The sequence below is a fragment of the Dysidea avara genome, chromosome 7 (genome assembly GCF_963678975.1).
Source record: "Dysidea avara chromosome 7, odDysAvar1.4, whole genome shotgun sequence".
Taxonomy (NCBI): domain Eukaryota; kingdom Metazoa; phylum Porifera; class Demospongiae; order Dictyoceratida; family Dysideidae; genus Dysidea; species Dysidea avara.
The window spans coordinates 22273179-22294799 of record NC_089278.1 but is presented as its reverse complement, the minus strand read 5'-3'; the positions used below and the strand labels follow the sequence as shown (position 1 = coordinate 22294799).

The 21621-nt window shown below is 36.8% G+C and overlaps 1 protein-coding gene and 1 long non-coding RNA gene across 3 annotated transcripts in view; one reads left to right on the top strand and one right to left on the bottom strand.

The window, feature by feature from the left end:
* LOC136260320 (uncharacterized) overlaps positions 1-16629 on the top strand; it is a 27787-nt gene extending 11158 nt beyond the window's left edge. Inside the window, exons 2-7 of one of the 2 annotated variants that reach the window (XR_010703493.1) lie at positions 3636-3757; positions 4947-5062; positions 6115-6286; positions 13428-16009; positions 16070-16221; positions 16282-16629. Coding sequence is in view for 1 of the 2 variants with exons in the window: in XM_066054012.1 (XP_065910084.1) it covers positions 3636-3757; positions 4947-5062; positions 6115-6286; positions 10505-10600 (506 nt within the window). In the remaining variant the exon portion in view is untranslated. Of the gene's footprint in view, positions 1-3635; positions 3758-4946; positions 5063-6114; positions 6287-10504; positions 10828-13427; positions 16010-16069; positions 16222-16281 lie in introns of those variants that run through there. The other variant, XM_066054012.1, reaches the window with a different exon arrangement.
* Positions 13372-21498, bottom strand: LOC136260321 (uncharacterized). The gene is made up of 3 exons (XR_010703494.1): positions 21295-21498; positions 13667-13734; positions 13372-13614 (listed from the first exon to the last, which is right to left on the bottom strand). It is a non-coding gene; the product is annotated as an uncharacterized lncRNA (long non-coding RNA).
* Positions 21499-21621: the final 123 nt, after the last annotated feature.

Here is a 21621-nt window from a genome sequence, read left to right as displayed (position 1 = left end):
CGTTTTGTTTGTTACCGCTTTGAAGAGCATGAAAAGGCTATTCAGTCGAAACGCAACCGTCAAAAAATGGGCGATTTTAGTTGCACGCGCAATTTACAAGAAGTTCAAAATGGCGTTTTCGACAGGCCACGCGGACGAGAGAAATGGCGTTCAACCAGTAAATTTCTGGCAGATTTTCGAATAAAAGCAGTTGAAGAGATGATTTATGAAGATAATTATGCCGTTTATTTAATCTTGAAACGTGTGGGCTGGGAGTATTTCAGTGTTAGAACTGAACAAGAATTTTACTACTCCCGATTTCACTTTGCTGTGGATAAACGAAAAAGAGTGCACAAAATCTGAGTCAACGAAAGTGATAAGGTTTGTATGGAGCACGTGTAGTAGCTGTATGAAACTATACATTTGTGAAACGAATTTGTACTCCGTTAATATAGAAGAGCCGGTTGTTATTCAGTATCTTGTTATACACAATAAACCATACACCACAGTGCCATAACGTGTTAAACAACTTTTGTGGATTGCCAAAATGTAAAAGTAACTTTTTTGAAAGAAATTTTTGTAGTTCAGATATAGATCTCTCAATTGTGAAAATGTCTCAGTTGTTCCACACCTTTTGTACATGGACTAAAATCAAGTACAAGTAAAGATTCGCAACAGTGACATCATTATGGACAATCTCCGTTATGGGTTCAGTAGTCAACGGTATCAGCCTCAGTTTACACAAATATAATCTTCATATAAATCTTTAATCATTTAGTTGATACTGAAAAAATTCTCATATCTTGTCTTGGTGCTTAGAAATAGTGCCACAAAAAATATTGGTGCTATACCTGCGGAACCATGCATAACGATGAAGTTTGAAACAAACTGGCTGTATGCCACCATGATGTGATAACACTCACCCAATGTAAAAGTGATAAGGGAACTAACAAGATGATTCATGAAGAAACAAAGTTGAGTTTGTGAGATAGTCTGGACTCGTAACAAGGATTGCCTGTACATAAAACTATGGGAAAGACATCTCCCTACATTATCTATGATAAAATTTTGTAGATAAGATGCCTGCAAAATCCATACAATCTCTTTATCCCACAAAAATTTCGTGTTACAGTAGTTTCAAAATAATAACCATTACTGCTATCTTAGTTTCACACAGTGGTGTACATATTAAAAATAAATCATCAGTTACAACCTCTTCTACTAGGTCAGACTCTTGCAGTGCAACTGGATTCAGCAACTTGTGATTTCACATCCAATGGTAAGGGCTTCCCATTGCTTACAGCAAATATTGGCAAGTTAGAACATTGCTGTATGTTATGTGGACTTAAATATTATCCCATGGTAACCTGAATTTTTTTACAGTCTTTATTTAGACCAGCTGTAGTTGCATTTTTAATGTGTTTTACAATGGTGCTTTACCACTGTACATAATTGCACGGAGCTACTACAGTGTAACCTCTCTATTACGGACATTTTGGGACCCAGAATTTTTGGCCACTTTTTTGCTGTAATATAGGTTTTCCTCTTCAGAGGTAAAAAATGTATTAAACAGACCTGTTGGGACCAAGTTTTTGTCCTTATTAGGGAGGTTTTTCTATTATGTGTCCTTAATTCGGGGCGTTTGTTAAGAGAGGTTCCACTGTATATATATATAATATAATAATACAAATAACTCCTTGAAGTTTTGAATTTGTAATCACTGATAGTTACTCGAAATGGATGATTACCATAAGGCAGGAAATTTTAAAAGTATGTTTAGATCTACAATTTCTTTACCAAAGCTACTGAAATGTAGATTCACCAATTTTTCTTGTCGTGCGGTATCTCTTTTATGAGTCTCTGCTTTACAAACTTTTGTTCCTGTTACACCCCCTGATTTAGTATGATGGGCATTATTGTCTTCTAAACTCTGAATTCGCTGAGAATTGTATTTGCTGGATTTTGATGGTGTGAAATGTACTTTTGTAGCATGTATGTATGTATGTGGGAAATGTCACGGAAGTTTTTTTCATTACTGCTGTAAGAAACTGTATTGTACCCATGTGTACTTGTGACGTTTGTACTGTACAGGTAACCTTGGTTTGTAAAAGCTGCCAGAACAAACTGATTGTACCAGATGCAGTGTCGTACCATGATAACTCCGTTTTGGAATTAGAAGACCCTTCTGAAATAACAATGACTTGGATAGATGAAAGTGGCCTTGGTAAGTTGGTCGGTATTGTGAGCTCTCTTTGTGGCTAGCTATCCATTCCTCAATAGATTTTAGTGTGATTTTTTTTCTTTTGATCAATTTACCTCACATTTAATAATACTACATTCTAACGGCTAGTACATCCAGTTGTATCTTTGATGTACTTTGAAACTATTACAGGATTAGGACTGTAATGGATGACCAGACCTCTGTGTATCTCCACGACAAGAGCAGTATTATGCGGGATTTACCCTGGACACAGTAAGAATGGAGTCCTTGAAGATGGCTGTACCTCAAGCAGTTTCAAGTTATTGCTGAATTTGATGGTACAAACTTTCATCTCTGGTCAACTCGGAGTAGTGGCAGCAGTATTCTGGCACAGGAAGTCTCCACCAGATAACTGTTTTAGAAATTGTTGATTTAAAGTGTGCAAAAATGCTATTTGTCATCTTACTGTATGTGTAAACAGCAGCCAAAGTGCACAACTTTTTACAACATAATTATCAAGTTTGGGCTTTTGTCTAGTTGTGCAAATTAATTAGCAACACTAATATGGCTTGAAACAAATTGTACCCACACCTCAAAACCACCTTGCCATTACTCACAAACTTTGTTCAGTGCTTTGTAGCTCGTTGCTAACTTACTGCACTTGTCGAATTTGGTTGTTGTGGGAGAGACTAGGACCTGTTGTTGCGTGACCCCCAGTGCAAACAGGAAAGAGCATTGCATCTGGCAGCTACAAGCGCTTGTAGTCAGACGGTGTTCTACTGGAAGAATCGCCTGTTTCTTCGCGGGAAAACAAGCTGTGCAACTAAATACGCGTAATAAAGCGTATTTTTTGACGGTTGCGTTTCGACTGTATTGACTGTAGACTATCAGTGTAGGTTTAGTAGAATATGAAAGTTCTCTAAGGTTGAGCGATATAAGCCGCTTTGGTGGAAGTCACTGACTGGCCTTTCCCACTTGTCATATGCCGTTTCGGTATCGCTTCTACACCAAGGTACGTTTCTGTTCCTGTAGCACACCTTCTGGTATCAACGATATGTGGCTTTTTAGAATCCCTTTGGTCATTAGAATTGAACAGTATGGTTTGTAAGCCACACCTCTAGTCCTAAGTCAGTTATAGACTGAAGGAATTTATTCTTCACCTCTGTACACACCTACAGCTGCTGTCTAGTGTAACCGTTTGTCTTTCAAGCTTTAATCTAATGCCAAAGCTGTGGAACAAAGCTAGTAGGATGGTAGCATACTTCGCTCTTAGGTTCTAAATCATTCTCGCAAAACCTTTAAAACTTCATCTGGGGACAATTAAATTAGTATATGATACAAATTACGGAAACCATCCGTAACATTCGAAACAAGCCTACTTCTGGCATGTGACGCCATTTCCAATCCCTATTAGGAGTCATATATCTATGCTAATATGCTGTATCACGTCTTACAGGTTTGACACCACGTTTCAAGGTCAGTAGTGAAGGCGTTATTAGAGTAATGAAGGTGAATGGTATTGATTGTCCGTCTGATGTTGACCTGTCCTGCACAGTAAAATTAGACGATGACATGTTGGTAAGTATTACAGTAGTCCGTGTGGTGTGTGCGTGCATGCATGCGTGTGTTGTCATACAGATTGCTAAAGTGCAACTGAAACAAGTAGCACGGTAGCGACAATCTCTGTGCGAGGCATAGTCTAGTCTTACAGTAGGCCAGCTTCTTTCGTGAGCCACACCCACTTTAATATCGGGAATGTGTAATACTGTGTTTGTAAGCATATGTGATCTTACAGCATGTTTTAATCACAGTGGCCTACTACTGCCTCCGTACATTGTGATAAAACTTTTTTTTTTGTCTATTGACCAACTGGGAGGGAATCATTGACCAAGGTTCCAGGTTTAATACGTGGGTGGTAGTGATGACTGTACTGTTGTTTCCATGTGCAAGAAATTTCTCTAGCCTGGGACTCTATTCGCAATCACTAGAAAATTGGTGTGCATTCTATTAGAGTACATAAGACAGTGGCTTGTGTATAACTTGTGTAGAAATACAGTGACCAGAGAAATTATGTGTGTTCTATTAGAATACCATGACTAGAGAATTAGTGTGTGTTCTATTAGAGCTATCTGACATGAACCTAAGTGGCATATGATATTCACCACTGGCCTACTCAATCATAGCCCAATTATAGAACTTGGCACATCGGCAGTCAATTAAAGAAGATTGCTTGTGTGACAAATTTTGTTGTTTTGTAGTATTGTAATAGATATTTAGCTGGTCACGTGTCACGGTGCAAATATTTATTTAGCTGGTTGAACATTAAGGATTCATCCCTATGGGTATAAGAAACTTGTTTGTAGGATTAAGAACAGTGCCAATAGGATTAGGAGCAGCACTAGGAACAGCACTCCTAGGTTTAGGAATGCACTCCTATTATTTGGAAAAGCCCCCCTGGGATTAGGAATTGCATTCCTAAGATTAGGAAAAAGCCCAACTAGGATTAGGACATCATTTTTCAACAATTGGGTTAGGGTATAGATTATATTTGTAACAATTAACTAGAACAAAACAAGAGGAGTTGTTAGGAAGCAGTGGTTACACAGTAGGTACGGCATGGTGCTCTAAACCTAGAGGTCAAGTTCTACTTTTCTTTCTTTGTTTTGTTATACTTTTGTGTATTTTTCTTCAAATCTAATTTTTAATGGCCAGTTAAATGTCAATAGCATTGTAGTGTATATTCCTTACTATACAATTTCTATTGTAGGACTCCACTAATGTCTACACAGTAGATGAGTGTGCAGAACAAGGATGGTATGATGAGCCAATCAGCTTTAAGGCCAGGAAGAGCCTGGACTTTGTTGTCCAAATATGGGCATACTGGTACTGTATAATAGAAAGGCTAGAGAAGGATAATTTTTTTAGTATCTGAAGCTACTTGTCTGTGGTATTTATCATGCCTTAGATTCATTCTTCAACTGTGACCAGATCTGCAAGATTTACACATGTTTGCGGACTTCGAGCAAACCTAATTTTACAAATAGAATTCAATGGGGTGAAACATTATGAATAATAAAACAAGTTGATACTGTGCTATCGTGTTTTCGTTTCTGTACAAAGGGGCCCATGCCCCTCTTTAAGCTAAAATAGATGCACTATTCCTGGTAGCTTACTGGGCACTTGTTACGTTGTTTTTTATTTGTTGTACGCCAGTTAGATGGCACCTACTGAACTGTTTCACATGGTTTCAGTGACTGGCCACACCCCCTTCAAGTAAACATGATGAAAGCTAAGCTTTAATAGAGTAAACAGCATTTTATCCATTGAAAGAATCTGTAACTCAAAGCCTGTTTGCTTACATGGGTGTTGGGCAGACACACAGACGCAGACACACGGTTTTTGCCAGACCAATTTCAGGAAACTAGGTTCGCACCCACAGCTGCGTGCATCTAGTTTAAAAGCTGTAAATGTTTAGAGTGTTTGTTTTACAATGAAGGAAGGTGCCAAAAGCAAAAACTTTGGTGTCATAGTATTCCCCAAAGTTTGAAACTCTTTGATTGATGTCAGTGCTCCTAAGGAGATGGAAGATATGAGCATTAGTTTATATCATGGTAGACGTGCAATTCACTCTAATCTTTTTCTCAGTTTTCACCTTTCCCTGGTCATACGTAGGTAAAAAGTGATTGATTATGAGGACAAAGGAATGCAATAAAATGTTAGAAAAATGCTCTAGAATGTGGGGTTCTTGCAAATCCAGTCACAATTGTAGATTTACTAAATTCACTGGTTTTTAATCTCCACTTTTATAATCTGCACAAGCAACCACAAAGTGAAAAGTAAAAGTATTCATCAAAATGTAATGTTTTATTTAGAAAAGTAGAAAGTTGGCAAATGTGTACAACTGTGTAATATATGGTTGCTCTTTGTTACCATAGTGATGATGGGTCAGCTAAGTGGTGTGGACTGACAATGTTGCCATTAGCAACACTACTGCACGAAAGTGACCTGCACAAGTCATGGGCAATGTCCCCCACTGGTGGCAAAGACCGAGAGGTGTTTGTCTATCATGAGAATGAGCGAACCATCACTTGTCCTGTGGAACCACAGGTAATGTAGTCTATTTTATATCTGGTAAATGAAGAGGTAGGATTTAGCAAGGATTTAGCAAGGATCCAGCTTATCTTGTAGAAGTTTTGTATGCCAGTTGTACCCAACTAGAAGTCTTAACCATTGCAGTCAAAAGTATTTCGTGACTGGAATCTTTATAGTATTGTAGTTTCCATGTGGTCAAACTGTTGTGGGTACAATAGGCAAATATCAAGCTTTGAATCTACACTATGGAGTTTGCTAAATCTTACACATTTATTGTCTTGTCATTTATTTTGATACAGTTTTTCAACAATCCCCTAAATTTGTGTCTAAAGTATAAGTTGGTCAATAGTGGTAATAAAAGTTGTGAGCAAAAAATGGCACAAATACATACATATATATATATATATATATAGCTTGGATATTATGTTGTTTCAAATTAGTTACGAGGGTGCTTGTTTCAACAGCCAAAGATAATAAAACATATGCAGTATTATTACCAATATCCTGGCTATACTAGAACTTTTAGGGCAAAGTGTTTTTTTTTGTGTCCAACTGAACACATTTTCAGAGCCTATCTGCCTTTACTGTTCACTCTTCCTTTTAAGGCCATGTTGACCACAGGCTTGTGAGAGATTGCTTAAAAGTGCCTTATGTTGGGCATGTTTTGTGGTAGCAGACAAAGCATTTTGATAGTGATGAATTCAATAAGGTCTAGTGTAGGAGGTAAGGAATACCTTTCGTGGAATTGAAGCTGTTCAGTTGGACTAATAGATATTGCTTCTTGGTAGTCTAGTGGGTAGCTCTGTGGTTACTGAACAATTATCTTGCTTTCTGTTTTTAACACTATAGTGGTACTGTGTTGTATGACTGAATGTGTAGTGTAGGAAAGTTGTGCCAGCTTTCACCTTAATCCTAACCCCTACTGTTTACATAATAAATACTGTATGGCTTCATGTTAATGAGCAGATTTTGTGAACTGAATTGTTTTTTTAACAACTGTTAAGTTGTTTTATTAGCACAGTTATCAAAGAGTTTAACTTCAGAGCTATGGTTGGTTTATGATAGATGTAAAGTTATTTATGGTTGGTGGAATTATGGTATAGCTCTTTGGTGATGGCTTGTAACTGCTTATTAACTAGTAAAGGATTTTTTTTTGTAGAAAGGAAGCCATTAGTAGTTGTACTCTTGTCACAAACATAATCATATCTATTTCCTAGAAGTTGTAATCATGTAGTGATTGTGAGCAATTCAGAGAAACTGTGTCCTTGTATCTTATCTTTATTTCAGACTCTTTTTAAAAATAATACATCCAATATGCCTGATGGATATAGTGTTTGTGTGTGTCATTTTCATATATTATACAATGTACAAGTAAAAGAAAAAAGTAGTGAAACAAGGAAGGTTGGTGAAGAATAAATTCCTTCAGTCTATAACTGACTTAGGAATTTAATGTCCACTATAGTCAGTACACATCCACCTGAGCCTGAGCCCTGCCAAATATACTAATATCAAAGAGGTGAACATGTGTTCACTCCCAATGGTTTTGTACTGGAACAAGCATGTTTTCATGTTGTAAACATGTTTGTGCACCTGAATTGTCCATACTAAATGTATGGGATATTTTTAAAGCCTCATAACTCACTTGTTCTTGCCAGTATCAAAGCACTTTTTTGATAAACAGGCTACTAAATGTTTGAGCAGCTGGTCCTTGTAACAAGAATTATTAATAAGAAATGAGGGCTCAGGTGAACCGAGCAGACTATAGTATACCTGCAGATATAGGCAACCTTCCTTGTTTCACCACTTTTTAGCTATTCCCTTGTTTCACTACTTTTTTTTCTTTGATCCCTTTACTTTTTGTAACATGCTCAAAGTTGAGTTTGTAAAAAAAATTAAAGGTATGGTTGAAAAGAAAAACTCATCAGCTGGATTTTATATTTGAATTTGTGACCTCTTGCATACCAAGTCACCATGGTGTTCACTGTGATGCAACGGATGAATGAAAGCATGCAGAAGCTCGTAATAAAAATCTTTAAGTAGGTAAGCATTTCATTTTGAGGTACAAAAATCACAAAGCAAAGCACAGTTGAGTTCACTTGGAAAATCACTGTGTGATAGTGGAGACATGTGTTGTGTGTGGGTATCTAGTAGCGGTTTTTCAGTGAACAGAGTCTGGTTTTATGGTTATATGAGAACTTACAGTGTGACAAGTGTTGTGTGTGGGTACAGGTAGTAGTTAATAGCGGTTTTTCAACAAACCAACCGCAGTGTCATGTCACCTAGTAGCGGTTTTTCAAAGAATGCCAGGGTCTGGTTTGCATTTTCAATGAATTAGATTTAAGGAAGCATTTATTTGTGTCAGTATATGATAAATCAAGTAATTCCTGGAAAGTGTCATATTCATAATAGCAAGAGTACATAATAAAAAAATACCCTTCCTATGTACTCTTGATAGTAGTTTTATGGTTATTATGATTCTTTACAGAGACCACTGGATTTAAACAAAATATGTTTAAGTATAAATCTTGAGCAATGATCTTGGCAGATTAACCAGCCTTACTTCTTTGTTATTGGAATACTGGGTTAACCTTTCTTATTATATTAAGAGTGCTACCTTGTACCTCCTGTACGATGGAGATTTTTTTGTACTTGGTAAGTCATGCAGGAGATGGTAGCATTGGAGTTGACACCTCTTCTTAGTGGGTTATCAGAAATGGACAGTGTAAATTCCTGGAATGAAGCCACCATAATAATAAGCATTGAACAGCCATTGTATCAGTGTGTTAGTGATAATTTATGGCTTCCCAAGGTCAGTGTGCTCTTATGTACACTGGATTGAATTATGCATTTAATTACAGTACTGGAAAATTAGTTGCTTACTTGCAAACATGCATGAGTAAGACAAGTACTGAACAATACTAGACAGATGCTATAGCACATTGGGGCAAGCTCTGGTATACGTACTACTCTGTAGACATACTGATCACAAGAAATGCAGTAGATACAGGACATGATTGGCAGAGCTACTCATGCAGTTATACTAGTGGACATTTAATTCATACTTCAGTCATATGTAGAGTATAGCCATGACTAAAGTAGGGATTACATGTAACTGTCCACTAGTGGAGCTGCAGGTGTATATGACCGACCTCCCTTGTTTCATTGATTTTGTACAAAATTTCTAATGTTTCCTTACACTTGTTAATTAACTTTTTTGTAACATCGTACGATAGTACTGGTACTGTATAGTAGGGATTGGTAAGAAATCATATGGTTTTGTGGATTTTCACACCTTAAAAAACGAATGTTTTGATGTACAGTTAGTTTTAAAATTTTCGAAATTCACCTACACACCTACATTTTGCCTGCCTGCCTGCCTGCCTGCCTGCCTGCTGTAAGACCCGGTAGTGCTGGGTGTACGGCTCCAGAAATTTCAGACAGCCAAGGTAATGACGGCGGATTCACAAATCTGTTGTTACGTTCTGCCATGCTGTTTGCTTTCATCATTCATTTGCTTCTTTGTTCTTCTCGAAAGATGATTAATAGTTGTGGCACTTAATAGCAGCAGCGCACGCCACAACCCAAACACATGATTTTAACGAAGTGTGAATACATGTGCATAAGATGAGGGTGAATGGGTGTAGCACCCAAGGAGTTGTCTAGCATTTATTAATGCTGGGTAGTCATTTTTATAGTCTTAATTACCAGTTTAGCTTTTTTGTGAGGTAGCTAGCTAATAATGTCTTTGAGGGGCGGATCCACCAGACTTCTAAAAGTGAGGGTTCCCTCTTACAATGGTGGACTCTCCAGCGATGTTTTACTGTAAAATCATCAACATTTAGGCCAGTAGAAATGCAGATGAAGCCTTAAACAGTTGCTGTAATAGCTTTAAAAAACAAAACGATAATTATTTTAGAGGCGCTTATTGCGTACGAAGGTAAAAGAGCTGCTTCAAATGATATTTATACTATGTGGAAAACAAAAAGAGTATAATATAGCTAGCTATACCAAAAAAGTAAACAAACTAGCTATTTAAAAAATTAAAAATTTTAAAAGGAAGTAGGGGTTGATATGATAGCGTAAGTGACCTATTATCGAACGGTACCTATTATCAAACATAAAAATCACGTAACGTATTCGGAAGTTTACAATTTTATTCCGCATACTCGTAAGGTGTTTATATGGAGAATTCCAATAGTGTAGCCTATTCTTAATGAGCTTTCCGTCCTTTAGAGTTTATGTGTGGACATCACAGCAGTCTTTATACTCATCACCACTGACGAAGAAATGAAGAAAAAGAACACAAGAATAGAGGACTTGCAGGCGTGAAGCAACACAGGAATAGAGGACTTGCAGGCGTGAAGCCGAACACAGGAATAGAGGACTTGCAGGCGTGAAGCATATATAGATTCTTCCCATCAGACTCCACATAGTAACGTATATCTTGTACACCATCAATATCCTCTTGTTTGAATCTATATATGTATCCCTATATTATATAGAATGACAAATATAACAACAAAGTATATTAATAGTAACAATATGCGCACACCTCATCAGACACATCCCCTGGTAATGCTACAATGTTATTGTCTGCATCAACAGCAAGGTAAAAATTATTCTGATCAGCATTAAAGAACTGGTCCCCTTGACTGTTAGAACTCTATGCAACAAGATATGCATCTTCATTGAGTACTCCTTCAACTGTGGAAAAGTTACAGTAGATTAATATGAGTTATATAGTAATATTAATGGTTAACTTACTAAGTGATAGAGCAGCTGTGACATATGGAGAGTCTCCTGTTGATATGATGTGAAGTGGATTATCAAGTGATAGACTGACTGCAGCCACTGTGGATGGTTGTATTGCACTCAATGGGGTATGGTGTCCTGTTAAGGTGGCTGTTGAGTTTTATGGAGAAATTTCCAATAGTAATGTCACAAGAGTTTTTAGTGACATTAAGTCTTGTTTCATTAATGGTGATGCTAAGTTTACCTCCATCTGGAGAGAGGTCTAATGATACCTTATCATTTTGTGGTTTGGTGTCCTTATTGAGTAGTTCCAACTGACTTGAAATTTTGTTCAACATAATAGTAGGCTTGTTGAGTTTATAAGAAGGCCAGGAGGCACCATCTTCTGGTAGTGTTGAAGCAGTGAAGGAAGGACTGAGCTGAAACTTTTCCACTTTGTGTTCCATGATTCTTTGTAGATATCTACTTCTTCTTTCTTGAATATATGATCCTCTTTTATCTGATTTTGGTCTGTTTTACTGAGCAAACAGTACCCATTTTATATTGTAGCAACTTCCTGCTCATGTTTATGAGCTAAACACCATCTTCCTTTACCATCATCCTGTACTGTGTCTGAATAATGCTGTCTATTCTTTGCACAATACTGGTGGGCAGCCAGTGTTGGGAGTAACGCGCTACTTATGTAACGCGTTACGTAATATTATTACTTTTGTGGTAACAAAGTAATATAACGAAATACGCTATGAAAACAGGTAATATAACGCAAGATACTTTACTTACAAACGTAACGCGTTACCTAAGTAATATAATTACTGTAACGAGTCTAATATGACGTAATATTATTATTAAAGTAACGAAGTTACTAATCTCGTTAGTAATCCTCTGAGTAATGCCTAACCACAACGAAGTAACGAGGCCTACTGAATGAAGCTTATTCACTAGCTTCTTACTTATAACCAAGATTTGCACATTGTCCAACAACGCAATCATGTCACGTGATAAGGTGATAGTATCACACGTGACAGCTTAAGGCTGTGGACACAAAGTAATATAATATGTAATATTATTACAGTTACTTATTTTATGGGTAATATGTAACTGTAACTAAATAGTTCTGTTGCAAGTAATATGTAATATGTAACTAGTTACTTTTACAAAGTAACTTGCCCAACACTGTGTGTAGCCATACATTTACGAAGTGTTCTGAAGTGTCTTATATATTAGCAATATGCATGGACATTCTTGCAAATCAAATTTGTAATTCATTTTACAAAATCAATATTCTGATGCACATGTACATCTAATAAAGTGACTACAGTTTAAGGTCAAATGAGTACATGGTGCTAGAGGGAAGGAGGAAGTGATTGTCTTTATGTATGTAATATCCTTATTCAGTGGGTTGTGCAGTTTTAATACTTAATCCCAGTATACAGCTCTCTTTTTATGTATGCATGACTGTATGGTAGCTCGCCAGTTTTTGTGAATGTTCTTCTTTCACTGCAGCATGTTGCCACCTTGTTGCTGAGCATCCTACTCTTATACTGACGTATTGTATTTGACATGCAACATAGCTACACTGTGTGTACACTAGGAAGGGATTGTGTCACTATTGAGTCATTTGTTAACATTCTTCCTGTAGTTAGTACTTCTAAATACTCTCCCTGTAGTTAGTACTTATCATGCTATATGTTTAGCCCACAGTTCATTGACAGCCCACCAAGAGTAAGTATGACATCTTTGTAATTAACATCCTGGCCCTTCAGCCTCTACATGGCTGGTTATAAAGAATAATGATACTCACTGTTTCGAATTAGCGTGCAACTAAACCTACCCAGAATGCATGGAGTATGTATAGATCTACATATTTAGTCTATAAGATTAACAATTAATAAATTAATGGTTTGTAGCATGTTGCCCTATTTGGTTATAGTTCCATGTATACAATAGCTGAATCCAAATGGAAAATGGTGTCAATGTCATTGCTCTATAGGTGACTTTTCTGCTGACTCAGCTACCCAGTACACTATATGGCTGCTAGCTATATCTACCTCTGAAAAGAAACCATCTGTAGTTAAACAAACATTCTTCCTGTAGTTGGTACTTCTAAATACTCTTCCTTTAGGCTTTGATCATGATATATGTTTTGCCCACAATCCCTTCCTAGTGTATACACAGTGTATGTTGCATGTCAATTGCAAAAGTGTAAAAGAGTCAGTAAACATATGTACTTACGTTATGTACGTATATGCATATACAAAAATATACATACATATATGTATATACTCGGAGGATAATTTTTACTTTTACCCATGGCCACGCAAAAGTCAGAGAATGCATGGTTTGTTTTATTAAAGTATACAGTTATTTAATGCAATTGGCAGTGTTTAATATATGTATCTTATAGATCACCATACTCCATGCAACTTGTAAATAGAGATGTCATGTACATGCAACATTGACTATTGTCTATGCACAAATGCTTTCAAATAAACACTATAACCTATCACAATACTTTGTACAATTCTGCTGCTGGTGGTAGATAATTCCCATCCTTGTTTGGGGAACTTACCTGAAGTCAGAAACCAGTTTTCCTATAGGATATGCTAGTGACATAAGTTGTCACACAGTAGCCATGTACATTACCTGAGGACAAAGATGAATCATGTGTTGTCATGGTGAACTATATGCTCGGGACTTGACCTATTATCCACCTGTGTAAGAAGATGTTTGTATTGATGGGCTGACAGCCTCTCGGTTAGTTTTACAGTAAACATTTGAGAGAGTTAGTTTATAGCTAATAAAATTTAAGTTCAGGAGATATAGTTATGGAAATTGCATTGAATCTGTTTGGCTTGAAGTGTTGAAAACAGACCATCTTCCTACTGAAACTGTGATATATACATGTTGGTCATTCATAAGGTTTACAACAGTTACCATACAATGGCAAGCTGTAGGTGTACTTATTGCGTAGAAGTGAACTTATCAGTGAGGGTCGTGATACCATCTGGCTTTGCAAATTTATCCTCACTATTTCAGCAGAATAAATGACAGTAAAGGTGTAAAGAGTGGACACGTGCTCATTTGCAAGTTTGGGGAAAGGGCCATGAATATAAGACTGTGCACATTAATGGATTTCCCTATAATTATATTGTGAAAACTTTGATGTGCCATAAATAGAACAGATGCCTGACGTTTGAATGAAAAATTTTTGAATATTATCAGCAGGTCAGGTAGTAGCTACTATAAATGAGCCAAATGTTTTTAGTTTTATTGTCCACAAGTTATAAATTTTTTGAGGAATGATCAGCTCAACGTCATGGTACTGCAGTAAGGTCATGAGGCAAAAGGTATGTTGCTTTCAACAATGATTGTGATCTCTATGCACCTCGGCTGGCAGTTATCTAGGTGTAAAGGTGGTTCTTGCGATATACAGCTTATGGGAAGGAGACCCGGGTTCTCAAATAACGCACATTTGCATTGACTAATGATTAAATATAAATTAGCTATATCGAATCAGATAATAACAATAGAATTGTCACCCACTTGTCAGTTTTACATGGTTATAGCAAGCATCGCACACACAGACACACACGCTTGCATAAAATTTGTCTAGATTATGGTAGCCATGCCACTTTATCTACAGCTATCATTTATATCATATGCTGTGTTCACTGTGTACGTATTAACAGCCAACACTGACTTCATTCAGTAATATTGTTGGGAAATTCTTCTATCAATCAATGTCACAGGAAATGTTATTTGTACCTTTTCCTTGATGATTTCTAAACTAGTAGGTGTATATCATTTTATGACACATGTACGTGCAGTACAGAGGGTAAATGTCAATGTGATTCTGTGTATAAACAAACGGACTATTCAACAGTCATATCAGCCATTTCATGAGTTAAAACTACCATTCAGTGATGCATGATTAACCATTAAAACATGAGAAATTGGTTTATTGGAAAGATTTGACGTATCAGCAATTATTAGCAAATGTGTTAGCCAAATCAGATTAATACATTTATGAAATTTAGCCAAAATTGACTGCTACAGTATTTCATAAATATCAGATCAATCAGCAATTAAATCTCCAGTATCGGTGCATCATTAGCTACTAAGTTAATTTATAAAGTCTTCCAAATGATTTGTTAGATTGAGTACACTAATGGATGGATCACTTGTATGCTGCACAGATCCTACTTGAATACTTCATTCTAAATATGTATGCCATTTATGAAAGTTCATGAACCTTAACCAGACCATTATTGGTAGTGCTGGAACTTTCACAGAAATATACCTAAATAATACAAAATACAGTTTACTTAAAGTGCACTTTGTACAGTAAATAGATGTATATACAATACATGACCAACCAGAAGCCAATAAATGATCTATTATATCAGGAAGTAGCTATAAGATCACAGGAAGTGAGATTTAGTATAAAACAGGTTGTAGATAGCTGGCTATCATGAGCTGGCTATCATGAGAAAAATAAGTTTTGCAGAGAATTATATAAAGAAATAGATAGCTACAAAGAAATCAGAAGAATCATGGAATACAAAGTGGAAAAGTTTCAGCTCAGTCCTTCCTTCACTGCTTCAACACTACCAGAAGATGGTGCCACCTGGCCTTCTTATAAACACAGCAAGTCCACTATTATGTTGAACAAATCTTCAAGTCAGTTGGAACTACTCAATAAGGACAGCAAACTAAAAAATGATAAGGTATCATTAGACCTCTCTCCAGATGGAGGTAAACTTAGCATCACCATTAATGGAACAACACTCAATGTCACTAAAAACTCTTGTGACATTACTGTTGGAAATTTCTCCATAAAACTCAACAGCCACCTTAACAGGACACCATATCCATTGAGTGTAATACAACCATCCACAGTGGCTACAGTCAGTGTCTCACTTGGTAATCCACTTCACATCATATCAACAGGAGACTCTCCATATGTCACAGCTGCTCTATCACTTAGTAAGTTAACCATTAATATTACTATATAACTCATATTAATCTACTGTAACTTTTCCACAGTTGAAGGAGTACTAAATGAAGATGCATATCTTGTTGCATGGAGTTCTAACAGTCAAGGGGACCAGTTCTTTAATGCTGATCAGAATAATTTTTACCTTGCTGTTGATGCAGACAATAACATTGTGGCATTACCAGGGGATGTGTCTGATGAGGTGTGCGCATATTGTTACTATTAATATACTTAGTTGTTATATTTATCATTCTATATATAGGGATACATATATAGATTCAAGCAAGAGGATATTGATGGTGTACAAGATTTACGGTACTATGTGGAGTCTGATGGGAAGAAGTACTATATGATGGTTCAACCAAATGGAGACATAACTACACTACTTGCTGAAGATCTTGTACTTGGCTCAACCACTGACACACAGTGTAGATTCAGACTTGTGGTATAATAGCTGACTTACATCTATCTACGTTTTTAATGCACAGTAATGAAATTAACTTTTAAAATTATTTTATATGAGACCTCACAATTGAGAATGGCTATTGGGGTGACTATACATCAAACAGCAGATTAAAGTTTCTTACCTAGCACTGCATGCAGTTTAAATTAGCTATTGCCCATATATCCAGCTCTATTATTTCTTTAGTAAATTTGTATCTCCATATAAATACATAACTAAGTTATAAGAACGGAAAGTATTTCATTATTAAAAAAATTTGTATAATTGAATTAAACATTCATGCACAGAAAGTTTTCAGTAGCTAGTAAAATAATGTTGATTGTATTCACGGACAGATGCAGGAGGGGGGTTCAAAAGGTTCCATGGAACTCCTCTTTTGGAAGAGCCTTGATAAGCTTTTCTCTAATTCATCACAGTTATCAGTCAAATAAGTACTCATTGCAAACACTAATAGTGATTTTACCTACAACTGAAATCACTTAAAACTGTTATCCCGGCATCTTCATAGGCAATAAGTGCCTCTAAAAATAATTATCCATTTAAAGCTGTTACAGTTACTTAAAAAGCTTCATTTGCATTTCTAAGGGCCTAAGATTTAACAGTAAAACATTACTGGAGAACAATCAAACAGTATGGTACTATTGTTTAGTAGGGTTCCTCCCTAAAGTGATGGGTGCTACTAAAAGTGTCATGTCTAAAAATCATCATAGAAATATCATGTGTGATGAAAATCACCTTTACAGAATAATCTTTCTCCATTAAACATCAAACACAGCGCATTAAAAACAAGAAATACTTACAGGCAGCAGGATATAGAAAATATCAAAACCCGTATTTTGATCTGCCTGTCTGCATGAGGCCAAGCAAAACAGTGTACAGGCACCATTTTATACCACAACAAGAAGCTCACAGGTGGGATGTGCCTTTTGTGGTTTTGATGAATGTCTGCCTTCTGCACCTTGCCATTGCTTTTATTTTCAATTAAATGGTCATCTTCTGCATGTGGGGAAACAATACCAACGCATTAATTTTCCGTATCGAAACTTTTCTTGAAAAGGTGTATTTAAGTATTTGAGGCGCTTAACCACAGATTATATAGTAAAGAACATATAATCTATGGATTAACGCAGGGGTGGAGAACAGTACTCAAAAGTGTGTGTGTGTGGGGGGCAAGTCTGTGGGGTGGCAAAGTGTTGATACTGCTATAATATTATGGCAATGACTATCAGTAATGTAGTACTTGTATTATAGTGTAATATAGCTTGGACAGCAGATACAGCTAAGTGTAAATAGGCTAGTGATAGACACTTGAGAGTTGAGACACGTGTAATGTAAGATAATTTTGGTTATTCCTGTAATTGCTGTTGTTAAAAGTATCTGAGTGCTGCTTACCTATTGCAAGACAGGGTGTTACAACATTAAGATACTGTACATCACTAAATAGGCATTTCATTTGATTACATATAGATATATGTGTTAATGAAGACAGGCCAACTTATATATGTCCACTGAATGTTCTATTACAGTAGTTAGGTGACTGCTCTATTAGAGTACATCAATCTTGCACTGATTTATGCAGTATTCCATTCTTTAACGCAAATCCCAGAAAATTACGGCAAAGTAAGTTGGCTAATTACTACAATGGTTGCTTTACTTTGGCAATTGGGTATTGGAAAAAGGTGAGGGGGCACTGCCCCTCCACTTGTGAAAGTGGGGGGGGCCTCTCTCCCCTATTCCTCTGCCCCTGGATAAATGGACCTTGGTAGTATTGGGTAGCAGCTAAGCTGGGCTTATAAAATGATCACAATGGGTCTCGCCCCCTATATAGAGCATAACACACCACCACACATCTAATAATCAGTACTGAGGCCACATCTCTCATTGATCTAGCTCCATAAAAACAAGGTATTGTAGTACACTATCTACTGTCAAGATACTCTAATACAGCAGTCACAAGCTGCTATGCTATAACAAAAAAAGTTAATCAATAAACTAGTGTATGAATTTAAAAGTAAAGTAGGGTTCCAGCAGTGAAACAAGAGATGACAGTAGCTACAAGGTAAAATCCCTGTTTGGCATTGTAGTAATGTGGAAAAATCCCTACTTTGGCATTGAAAAGATGGTGAAAACATGCTGATTTAGGGATTTTCCACATTTCCACAATGCCAAATTGGGATTTTCCCTCATATGGCTACCATAATCTCTTGTTTTACTACTTGTTATCACTGAAACCCTACTTCACTGTTTAGTTATTTGCCATGAAATACTATTACTAGGTAGCTAGACTGAAGTTAAAATTATACTGTACCATGTTCCAGAATGGAAACTCCCCCCTTTAAATGTCTGGATCCACCTCTAGTTTTTATACTGATTTCTACTGGTCTCTGTGCATGTCAATGTCTTCATAGTGATACATGTAGTACCTTCATATTGAGTAACTATACCACAGGCTACAAATAGGTGACTGTATAGATAGTTTTTTAAAATATTTCACCGTGCTCCTTAAATTTATCGTTTACAAGTCAATAGATTCCGTGTTACTTTTAAATAATCAATTAAGAAAAGACATGGCTAGTAGCTAAGTTATGCAGTATTGTTCGTTGTTGCTTCATATAAATTTACAGCACAAAGTATAGAGTATTTCACTAAATGAACATATGCATACATTTATAACATCCTCTCCCATGTCTTTTTTTACCTGCATAAAATACCCATGCATGTATTGGTAGCCAGTTGAATTTTTAGATAAAGAAGTATGCCCACCCACATTCCTATTTTGAATACTGGTAGATGAGACAACTGCAGCTAAATTCATAGCTCAAGCAATTTCCTTTATGCATATCCATAAAGCATAAATATTGTAAAGTCTACCAATTAATTAATAAGTAGCAAGTTTAAATTTGAATTTATTTGGGTACTTGCTAAGGCTTGTGTTTACATAGTGAAGTCAATGTGTTGAGCTCTTATGCTTTAAAGCTCTGGTACTTGTAAATTTAACTATAAGATCTGTTGTCACTATAGATTGCTACTGTGTTGTGAATAATATTAGCTGATTCCCTTCATGTATGAGTTTTCTTGCTGTAAGTAGAAGGGGAATGAAATGCTATAAATAATATTACAGTACACCTGTCAGTTATATTTGTGACTGGATTTTGGCAGAAAAATGATCCAAATCACACATTTGGCAAGGATAGTGAGCATGCATGTGAAATATACACAAGAGATACATCAATTTATTACCATTCAGTAGATCTGCCTTTCCCGCCAAATACAAGAAAATCTGACCAGTTGGAGGAGCAAAGTAGTATCACGAGTTAAGAGTAGTATAGTTATGTAATAGGCTAGCTGTCCTTACAGACCCGCCCAATTAGCTACTTCAGTTCAATGTTACTACACAGATGTCCACATAGTCCATGACACATCATGCATGTGTATGGCTACAGGAGAAAGTGACTCATGTGACTATAAAACGCTTGATTTGGCCTAGTCATAGTAATAGTAACTCTTGACTTGACATAACTATGACTAGCACTGAGGCATTGACTTACTTTGCATACGAATAGACTGCTAGTCTAGCTGGACCACTCTTTTTTCTTTTGTCGTTGTGCCAGACCCAATAATAACAAAAGAAAAAAGTGATCTGGCCGTGAAAAACTATATGAGGTGGGGAAGTGTAGCTCTTTAAGCTTTAGAGCATTTGCATCTCCATGGTAATATAATTAGTCCTTGTACCATGGCATCAGCTGAATTTGGCCAGAAATTATTAATGCTTTACATTTGTGAGTAATAGTGACAGAATAAGATATTCAGAAAAAGATACAAGATCCTGATAGGGCAGTTTAGTACAGAAGAGTGATCAATTAGGCTGAGTTACAGGTTATTCAGGACTCAAAAACTGGAGAGGAAATTACAGTACAGGTCTTTATCCATCACCACAGAACCGTACAGCTAGCTACATCCAGCCATTCCCAGGTTAGTCAGAGCTTCATCAAGGCCCCAGAGACTGCTTGTATGGCTTGCCACTTGATTTCAAAAATGCAGCTAGAAAAGTAAACTTTTGACAGTGAAATTTAGTATACTTCATTGCCACAACAATGCAGCCAGCATTAAGTAGTCTACTTTCAGTATCTGATATTTTCAAGCTCAGTGGCAAGTCTGGCATGTGAGTGATCTGACGCTTTGATGAAGTTCTGCATGGGGTATGGCTGTACGGTCCTGTATAATAATAATCTGTTATTGTTTTAGCCAGTTCAAGTACTATAGCCCTGACATAAGGTTTAATTATTAGTTTCTCATCCATCATTCTTCTTACTGCATCAAGGATTTTTCACACTACTGGTGGCTGAGTGCAGCCATCCTACACCTTGTAAAGTTTGTAACTATCTAAGAAAACTACACTCAGAATCATTATAGCTGCTATCTAGTTAACAAAAAATTGGAGGATGAAAAACTTTCTTTTTAAATAATGTGGCCAAAGTTAGCCTAGACTACTTATTTGATCTCTGTGCATTCTCTTTGCTTGGAAACTTCCCACTGAGATAGCTACAGCCGGCACAGATCTCCTGTCTTTTCTAAATATCTCATTCTGCCACATAAACCTAAGTTACTCACATAGCTATTCACCAAGTTTCTGGCCGAATTTAACTGATGCCACTATTTCCAGTGTCTGGTACAAGAATATGGCAACCAATTACATTACTGTGGAGATGCAAATGCTTGCTTGAACCTGACAGGTCAGCTAGGGGATGACAGCACTTGATTTTTTCAGCTATACTCTGCTGCCTACCCATGCAGTATTCAAATTCAACTCACTAAGCAAAGAAGCAAAGGGCAGGTGCTTCGCTCCCCATCCCAAGGCACATCCCGGCACATCTTGCTTACACTCGACTCATCTTTAGTTCAGCCTTTCAGCAATCGGCATTTGCAAACGGTCGCATCACAGACCGCGAGTTTCTCAGAAGATTACTTTGTTTCAAGTACCGTTTGACCTGACTCCAACTTATGCAACCGTGTATACTGATATGCCGTACGTTACTATCATGCGAGGGCACGCCGCCCCCACACAAACCGTCTTGTACGCTAGACCATCTAATAAACTTTATGGCTTCCTAATTACATAACGTCTAGTTACTGAGGCTA